The sequence below is a fragment of the Typha angustifolia genome, chromosome 1 (genome assembly GCF_048772165.1).
Source record: "Typha angustifolia cultivar Huaian chromosome 1, ASM4877216v1, whole genome shotgun sequence".
Lineage (NCBI taxonomy): Eukaryota > Viridiplantae > Streptophyta > Magnoliopsida > Poales > Typhaceae > Typha > Typha angustifolia.
The window spans coordinates 9,267,501-9,277,622 of NC_133239.1; the positions used below are offsets into that span (position 1 = coordinate 9,267,501).

At 31.9% G+C, this 10,122-nt stretch overlaps 1 protein-coding gene across 1 annotated transcript in view; it reads right to left on the minus strand.

The window, feature by feature from the left end:
* LOC140758052 (transcription factor bHLH62-like) overlaps window positions 1-684 on the minus strand; it is a 2,611-nt gene extending 1,927 nt beyond the window's left edge. The window contains exon 1 of the mRNA XM_073094093.1: window positions 1-684. This exon is cut by the window's left edge and continues 122 nt beyond it. Within this exon, the coding sequence (XP_072950194.1) occupies window positions 1-538 (538 nt within the window). The 5' untranslated portion in view covers window positions 539-684.
* Between the last annotated feature and the right edge of the window lie 9,438 nt (window positions 685-10,122).

Genomic DNA, 10,122 nt, shown 5'->3' on the forward strand with positions numbered 1-10,122 from the left:
AATCCTCTTGGGCACTGCTGAATTCACCATCCTCCGGCGTTGAAGACCCTGAAATCTTACTACCCAACTTGGATTTGATCTCCATCTCCAACTGGGACTGTCCTTGAAGACCACCATATCCTTTTCCAAGAACGCAAGACAATCTTGCCGCCCTCTCCGCGAACCCAGGGTCAGCGGCGAAAGGCGAGATCAGTGGCATCGGATTAATCTTGGGAGGGGAACTGAGAGGCGTGCCATAGCAGGAATTATTCGCACTATGGTACCGAGAATTCGGCGAGATCTCGCCGGAGTTGCATATGCTCCCGAGCCGGCCGATGAGCTCGCGGAGGACGACGCCGCCGTCCGGACGATTCGAAGATGGGGACGACACAATGGAGCTCAGCGCCGACTCCATCGTCTGCTGCTGCTGCTGCTGCTGCTGCTCCCAATTGAGGTTGAAGTAAGCCATGGAATTCGAACTCACCTCCATTGGCAGCTGGGCATTGGAAGCCTGCCAGTTTAGCCCACCGTGGTTGCCAAAAAATGCCTCCTTTTCCATGAAAAAGTGTTGATTAAGGACGAACTGAAAGAGACCCAAAAGAGGAATGGAGGAGAGGAGTGAGAGAAGAGGGCCAAGGCGAGAGCTTTTTGAGGAGAGTGTGGTGGGGAAGGGGAGAACGGAGGAGAAGAATGGGGGAGGAGTTGTTGACCTTTATATATATATATATATAACTATATATGTGAAAGTAGAAGAAGGCTCGGAGATCGACGGAGATGAGATGCCGGGCCGTGGACGTTAAAAACCAGCCGTGTCCCCTCTGCTGCGGGAAAGGCTTTTTGGGATGGGTTTCAGCTTTTCTCTCCCAGAGAGAGAGAGAGAGAGAGAGAGAGAGAGAGAGAGAGAGAGAGAGAGGGGTGGTGGTGGTGGGCTTTTAATTTAGCTTTGGGTGGCTCTCTTTCTTCTTTTTAAAGTTATTACAACTGTTGCTTAAATAGTGGAGAGAGTGTGTCTATTTGTAGTTAGAGCAATAGTTAGAGCAATGGTTAGGGTAAAAATGTCCCAACCTAAGGTGAAGCCCCAAACTTTTTCCTACCAGCCATGGGTATTAGTGTAAAATATATTTTGTACCGGTTGGTTCGGTAGACGGTAGGATGCACATCAATATATCGATCATTTATATTCGATGATCATGATCGCACTCACTTTAATCGCGCGCTGACCTTGTGGTGCACATCCAACACAGCCCACACTGAATCTTCGTCTATATATGAAAAGATGAGGACTATTACTCTTTATTAATTTTGTAAATTTTTTTTGATAATTTTGTGAAAATAATACCACCGCATTAGCATCCTAGTAGCAAAAGATCGGAGCTTTGAAGTTTAGATCTTAGATTCGAATTTTCTGGTAAGTATAAATATCTGCAATGCAAGATGCATAGATTTATGACTCATTAGGCTTCTAATTTGGAGGGGTGATCTATTTGCTCAACTTAGATATCTTATAAGCTCATAGCAACCTATTTGTGAATATAGACATTCATTCAATGGCCCTTTTCAAATATTTAACATAGTTTCTAATATAGAATTCTTCTAGTTTGCAATTTTTAATAAATTAAGTATATTTTAAAGTTCCAAACTTCAAGGACACAACACCAAAATGTAAGCACATTGGACTACATCCTTCACTAGGCAATGTTGGTCTTGCACCAAACATCACTTATTAGACTTCCCATTTTGTCATTCTACATGACTTTTTTATTTCATTCTTTCAATTTCTAGTGCAATCTAATAGTTCTTCAGAATTTGTAATAGTTTTCCTTACATTATTGGACCTTTTATGGTTAGAACTTTACTTTATCACTTTTTCTAAAGAAATCTCTCTTGTTTATAAGATATCTATTTAACATTGACTAGAAAGGTCTTTTTTATATAGATTTCTTCTTGTTTTTGTAACATTAAGTGTGAGCAAAGTAGGTTGGCCATTTCTAGTTTAAGTCAAGATGATCAAACCCGAATAAAATATTCTTATAATAGCCTTATCGAATTTATTTAAGGGATAACTTCACTTAGATCCAATTTCTTTACCTACGCATATAACACTCTAGTAGAAATCTCTAAACATTAACTCCAGTATTAAAATTCATTAATTTTAAAATTTTGATTTTTAGTGGTACGAAAGAGAAAAAAAAATAGATGGAATAATTACAATAGTAGATTATAATTTAGCTTCTCTGATTTAGCCTAATTTTAATTTACTTCTTTCAAACTTATACTTACAATCCTAATTGTAGCTGTTAGTCGGTTTTTAGTTAGAACATAAAAAGACCAAACTATCCTATAAAAAGTAGCGTGATTTAAGGATGGTAGAGGGCACTTTGGACATTTAGCAGCCTGCTTATGGCGAAAGTTGTAGTTGTAATTTAAAAATTATGCCAAAACACATAAAACTAATATGGTGATTTTGAAATATGCCCTAGATTTTAAAATCCAAAGCCTATTTTTGAGCACTTTGTGGACCAATGGGGTTTGCTATCACCTACCACAATGTTAATCTACTCCCCATTGTTGTTCATTTGGTGCTTCTCAACCCATGGATAGCTAGCAGTTGCTACTCACATGCAAGTGGAGGAATATTCATCTTTCATAGTTATTGTATCTATTAATTATTCAAACACAATCTCTTGAAATTATTTTTAAAATGATACTTAGGAAAGCAAGGTAAACATAGGGTTAGATTTCCAAGAAATTTTACCTCTCTCAATCATTGGGTCAAAGAAAGAGGGAGGCTATTGGGGGGGGGGAGTGGGGAGCATTGGGAGAATCAAGACCTTAATTATTAATGTAATACTTGTTGTTAATTATTCAAATAAAGGGAGGATTAAGGTGATTAAAAGTATACACATATATATATATATATATAAATAAAAGGATTCCTCCATGCCCGGGTCAATGATTTCCTCTTCCCCCCTTAATCCGGACTCGGTCTGGTTCAAGTAATCCATCTCGAAACCCTAGAAAAAAAATAATAAACCAAATAATTACACTTTAACCCTGAACTATCTCTGTTCTTTTAGGTATATTTTCTAAACTTTTTTATTATCCACGTAGACTCGTGAGCTAAGATAAGAATAGTAAAAATTTTCTTTAAGTCGACGGTTTATGTGGTAAAAAAAGAAGCGTAGAGAGTACATATGGAGAATTATAATAATTACAGGGGGCGGTATACTGATAACGGTTAGAAGTACAGTAGGGTAGGGTTTCGGTCAAGTTAAGTTCAAACAAACACATGTTATTTAGATTTTATAAATAAAATTAAACACATCATAAATAATTTATTTAGATCATAAACGAATTATTTCAATCATATTTGAGTTACTCAGACCGTAGTTGGGTTTAATTTAGATGGACTAATTCGAGTTAAATAGGTTAAAATAATTAAAAAGAATACAACAAGTTTAATAATCAAGTCCGGGAATCAAACCATTTAAATATGTTCTTGTATTTGTACGTTATTAGTAGTTGATTTGATCCGAATGAAAATGATCTATAATTGTTACTTAGGTTTAGAGTTTACTACGTAAAAAATATTTATGTTTATTTTATTCTCTATTTCTAAGTTATTTGTCTTATTGATTGACCGCATTATCTTCTTGATTAGGATTAACCTAAAATTTTCAATAATTAGTATCATAACATACTTTAGATTCATTATTTTTGACATACATATGCATTTCAAATGTTGAATACCAACCCAATTAGGAATTGAATCAGACTTGACTTCAACCAAATGAAAAGATTTGTGGTTAATTGAGTGACAATGCTTGAGCTCTTGTAAGCCACCCAACTTGACCCATTTGTACAAGTAATTAATGATTACTTTCACTAATGTATCAGCTATGATTGGCTAGGGAGACAATAATAATTAGACTATAATGATTAAGAAAACAATGTAATATTGGTACATCTACAGACATAATAGCAAAACAATTTAAGGTCATTAACCAACATGGCATTGCATTAGTGGTTTGTGATCCACTACAAGTAACTTGTTCTAAATACCCATCATATATGTACCAAATAATTCATTCAATTCAGAAGACTCAATGTATCTTTGATTGATTTGATCATTCATTCATGCAAGAATGTCACTCAAGAGATTAAAAACATGCTCCAATAATTCAAATACTAATTCTTAATGATCTTGATGTACTTTTGGTCTCTCTTCTCTGCATTATGTGTTATGGGATTTATTTGTTTCTCTAGCTTGCAACAAGTGTAGATATAATTAGCAATCAAAGAGAGGATGAGTAATGTTTGTAAAGATTCTAACATTTAATATGATAATAATCATAATAAACTTAGATTAGCACTGTCGTTTACACCTAACACAATTATCATGCATTAAGGTGCAATTCCACAAATAAAAGTTTTAAAATCATGATGATATAAATGATTAGTTTGTTAACTAACAACATAAGCTATTTTTTTGGGTCAATCATCAGAGCTATTTTTTCTAGAGATTGTGCGTTCAAATCTCATAACATCACCTTTATTCTCTAACCTCGAGTATTGCAGTATGATAGACTACACATTCTGTTATCTATCATCTGTCATGTACGGTATTAAATGCTCATGCTAGATATGAATTGTTGATCTGTTATCTATGTTATCAGAGTCATCTGATGCCCATTTCCGCATCCATACGATAGATTTATGGTGCTTGGTATGGCATGCCATGCCATTGAATAAAAAATAAATAAAAAGAAAATAACAAAGAAGAAGAAGAGACATAAAGACATAGTTGTGCAATAATAAGAAGGAAGAGTAGTCAAACAACATAGAGGGCAATAAATTTAGAATGCAATCTAAGGGATGGCCAAATGACAAAGAACACATGCTTCTTGAATGCCATGGGCATGCAAAACCTTCTGCAATGAATCTAATTGTCAGAGGAGAAGTTTATGAATAGTAGAAGTTCTTATTATGGTTTATAATAAATGTAGTAGGGATGTGCTTACAAAATCTTTACAAACATTTCGTAAATAGAACGGATAATTTTCTTTGCACTATCTGAACTATCATTATTTTCTATCAATTTTTTTTGTATATAATGACTTCCTAAACTTTTATTTTTAGTATATGATGACCCTCTAATGAAAACGATCGAGTGAGATATTTCTGAATGTCATTATGTATCAAAAAGAAAAGTTTAAAAAGTCACTACGAAAATAAAAAATAATTCAGAGGTGAAAAGTGAGTTATTCCTGAATAGAATGATGTGGCAATTTATATAGTTTCTCTTAGATTACAATCATCGTTATTAAAGTACAGAATGATGCCACATCTATATAGATTATAAAATATTTGTAAAGTAGTTATGTGTCACATAGATCATCTTGTTTATTTTTTACGATATTTTGACCATCTTAGCTATCTAATATTTTTCGCTTTTCTAATATGAAACATTAAACGATAGTTTTTCTCTTTCTTTTCTCTACGACGGTAAGATGATTCTTAGAGCATCTAAATTGATTACATGATATTTGTTCTTTAGAGGAAGTGAGGGTTAAATTTGAACCCTGAAACACTTAGTTTCAAAGGTTTTATATAATTAACAGTATATCGAACATAGTTAATGAGTTCAATGTCCCAATAAAATGGATCATGGTTCAAAGGTTTCTAAGTGTAATTATCCCTATAGATAATTGTTAAATTTTCCATAGGGCTTAAGGTTAAGGTTAAGAAGTAGGACATGTCATTCCCTTGACTTGGTTCAATAATTTTGATTATTAAAATGATTAGTGGCTTACTAATTAACTCTCTCTTATAAAAATTAGTCAATACCATCGATAGTAGTAATATAGCACCACCCAATGTTTGAACAAGAAAAAGAAATCAAAATTTGACATTGACTTTCTTATTAGGATGCAATAAGTTATTTACTTCTTATTCTCCCTCATATAAACTAACATTAGAAGACAATTATTTTCTCCTATTGTCTATTTTATACATACTAACTCATCTTACACTTATTAATAGTCATAATTAAATAACACATGAGACCTCTAAGAACCAATTATATATAGTTATAATTCATAATTTGCAGCTCCGAACCGTTGATGCTTATCGATAGATCCAAAATTACGATAGGTTATAATCTCCTTGAATTAATGATCATATTTACCACTTTTAAAAATTCAAACATTAGATAACTTAAATATAATTAGTATATATGCATGGTCTGGAAGTCAGGATCTCTATCTCTCCAGTGTATATATAATATCCATGCATTTATAAGGTAGCAGAGAAGAACTGGTAGCCCACTCCTTCACAACTCTTCTTTTTCCCTCCTCTCCTGCTGCTCTCATTCTGCAAAGCTCTTAGTGGTATATCATGGGCATGCACTTATTAATTCCAGCACTTCCATTCAAAGATCCAAAGATGATACCTTCAATTAGGTGGATGGATGCATGTCTCATTAAATCTATAGATAAATCCCTCCCATGCATTGGGTTGGATAACATGGCATGGTATGGCATCCAATGATTGAAATGTTTAAAGGATGCTCCTTTTTATTTCTCTTCTTCCTGATGTTGCTTTTAATATGGCTGAGTGCCTCTGGATTTCAGATACTTGCCACTTCTTTAGAGTGGTGGGAGAGGATACTTTTATTTTATTTTTTGGAAAAACACTTAAGCTAGAGCAATTCATTCACACCAAAAAGAATCGAGCGACGACTCTTTAACAAGCCTTATACTTAGGTTATAATAGACAACGCTATAACTGAAGTAAAGCTTCAAACTCGAGCGCAGCTCTACCAAGATCACAGGAGCAAAGCATCTCGAATTAGTATACAGATTCCATCAATTCGGTAGTCTAAGATCTAACCCTAGAATCAATCTCCAATGGTAGGAAAATTAAAGATCACCTATTTAAAAACGATAGAAAAGAAAATAAAAGAATGTCTACGGTACCCCAAACCTAGCAGCAAGGCAAAGTAAAGAAAATATAACCATGAATCCACAAAAATCACGATTATAAAACAAGTCATAAAACATATCGTCTTCATGTTTATTAGCTCAACCCATTTGTGATCTGACCCGTCAACTCATTTATAACCCAAATAATCCATTTATTACTCGAAAACAAATTTATAATAGAAATAAGTATATATATATATATAATTCAAATAACTTGTGTCATTCTAATCACCTCCTGAGCAGAACCAATAGGCATTGGCACCACTAAATAAATCCCCTACCAACCAAAGTGTGTGCATATAATAAGAGTAGCAGGATTCAATGATTTCATTTCCACTTTGTCCTCTACTTGTTTCCTTTTTGTCTTTCTAAATTAATCTGTCACATTACCTACCTTTGTTACATTATCTTATTCCTCTACTCTATAATAATATCTCAAAGATAACTTTGCTATTTCTTTTCTCTTTCTTAACGATGGTTCCCAATAATAATAATAATAATAATAACATCAACTTTTTAAAGGTAGTGAAGTTGTGACCTCTTGCTTGGCCACCACTCTTTTTAACCAGCTTGGCTTCTTTTATCCCACCTACTTTAGAGATATTAAGTTACCTTATTTTTTTCTTTAGAAAAATTTACATATAAGACTCCATCTTTGAATAAAATTATAATTTACACTCTATATTTTTTTACTATTTATAAATTAAATTTTATAATTTAGCTAATATGTTCTAAAAATACTCTACTGTTAGATCTGTTTTAAACTTAACCAAACCTCTGAGTCAAATTAACTTATTAAAAAGTTAACCAAACCTCTGAGTCAAATTAACTTATTAAAAAGTTACAAAAAGACCTCCAAAAACTAAGGGCATTTTAGTTATTTTAAAAATTAAATCTCTACTTAAGAAAATATTCTCATGGTGTTAGTTCAAATCGGTTCTAATCAATGATATTTTCTACACATATTTGCTAAATTATAAGGCTCGATTTATAAATAGTAAAAATATAGAGTGTAAACTACAATTTCATTAAAAAAATAGGGTGCTATATGCAAATTTTCATATTAAAAGTAGCAAATTTTGACCTAATATTGTAAGCCAATGCATAGTCAAAGACCTTAAATAGGTTTAAGCTAATCATGATCAAATTTTTAGATTTGAAGATCGAGAATCAAAACATAAATAATTTGATATTCAATGTGAGCTGACCCGACCGACCCTATGTGGATCAACCTACGCAAGTCGTCAGATACGCACCAATGCATCAATCAATCTCAGTCCATTAACTCTCATTACACTTGCTCAATCCTATCCTCCCCATATTCTCTTCTAAACACGATCAAAATTATCGGATATGCATGATCGATGCGTTGTCCATGCTTTATATTAACATCCTATATTCTTCGTACCTTGACCATATGATTAGGGTGACATTGTTTAAATACATTTTGTTTATTAATGTAAAAGTCTAGATTCGTTATTATCCGAACCCTAATATCAATGCATGAAATTATAGTAAATACCAACTTGAGATACAAATCGATGGGGTTTGACTTGGGTTTAGATCAAACCTAAATCTAAATCTAGGTTTTGTGTTTGATTGGGCCTTGGGCCAAAAAGTTGATACGAGGTAGAGGCGAAAATTTGATAGAATCCGACCCGATATGATTTCATATCAAAGTTTTGTTGGATATGAGTTAAGATTTTTCTATTTTGTATTAAAAAATAGCCATCTGTTTCACTATTCTCCATAAAATAATAATAATAATAATTATTATTATTATTATTATTATTATTATTATTATTATTTAATAGTGCTTTAGACATATACAACTATAAAAATGTTAGGATAGTGAGGCCAAATCTGAAATATAATTTTTCTAAAAAAAGTAATGGAAAACACCATATAATTTACTTTTTATTTTCATTCATATTTTACTGTATAGATATTTATCACCTGGCTCTTATATTTTGTTTTTAATAGCTTAAAAATAGACAGAGTTAATTTCACCTAATAACAGCTACCAAAATAAAAATATTTTATATTAGTTTTAAAATTAAAAAAAATAAAATACCTATATTTTGATCTTAAGATTTGATTCACCTTTTAGTTTTACCTTAACTTTAGAAAACTTATTCAAATCTATTATAATTATTATATATATATAGTTAATTTAACTTAAGAATAATTATTTTTTTACCTCCTAATATATCATCTTTTTCTACTGATAATTCCTTGAACTTTTATTTTTGCGTTCATAATAACCCTACAAACTTGTAATCAAGTGAAGTATTTCTGATAGTTTAGAGAGTTATTATATACTAAAATAAATAGTTCAAGAGATTATTATGAAAAATAATAATAATTTATGGGGTAAAAATGGAATTATCCCAGCCTTTTATAAAAATTAGTGATATAATTGGTGGGTATGTAACAGTGAATCTGGAGGACAAAATTTGTTTAGATATATAAATATATTTAATTAACATCTTTGTATATATTAAATGAGTGCTCCATCTACAATTATTTTCTGCATGCATGCAGATCTCATCAACTTGCTTCATGTCTCAACATATATATAACTTTGCATGCTATATTCCCGGCGTTATAAATTGATATTGACCTGCATGCATAATAATTAATATATTCCAGTTATATATATATATTTCATGAACATGTACATCTCACCTAACCCACCACGCACCAACCATATATACCAAACATTACCACTAGCACACTGGTCTGTTCAAAGTTGTTAAATTTCTATACGTTCTTTATTTGCAACCATACCTTTTATTTATGCTTCTCAAAAAAGAGTTTTTAACCAAGCCAGCCCACAGTATAATTTAAAACTTGAATACAAGATTAAGTGTATTTGGAGACTGCTTATCTAGTTAGTGAATTCTAAATATTAGTCCTTGATCCTCTAGAGGATCAGCAATTTATATTTAGAAGTCAGTTTAATTAAAAAAATAATTTATATTGAAATTTGTTCTAATAATTATGTATGATTTTTAAAGAATTTAAAATTTAAAATAAGTTAGCAATTTTTGAATACATCTAGTCTCGTATTTAAATTTTGAAATAAATTAGACGTGTAAAAAATAAATGAGAGCAGATTAAAATAGAAACAAAAAAAAAAGGATAGCAATACATTTCA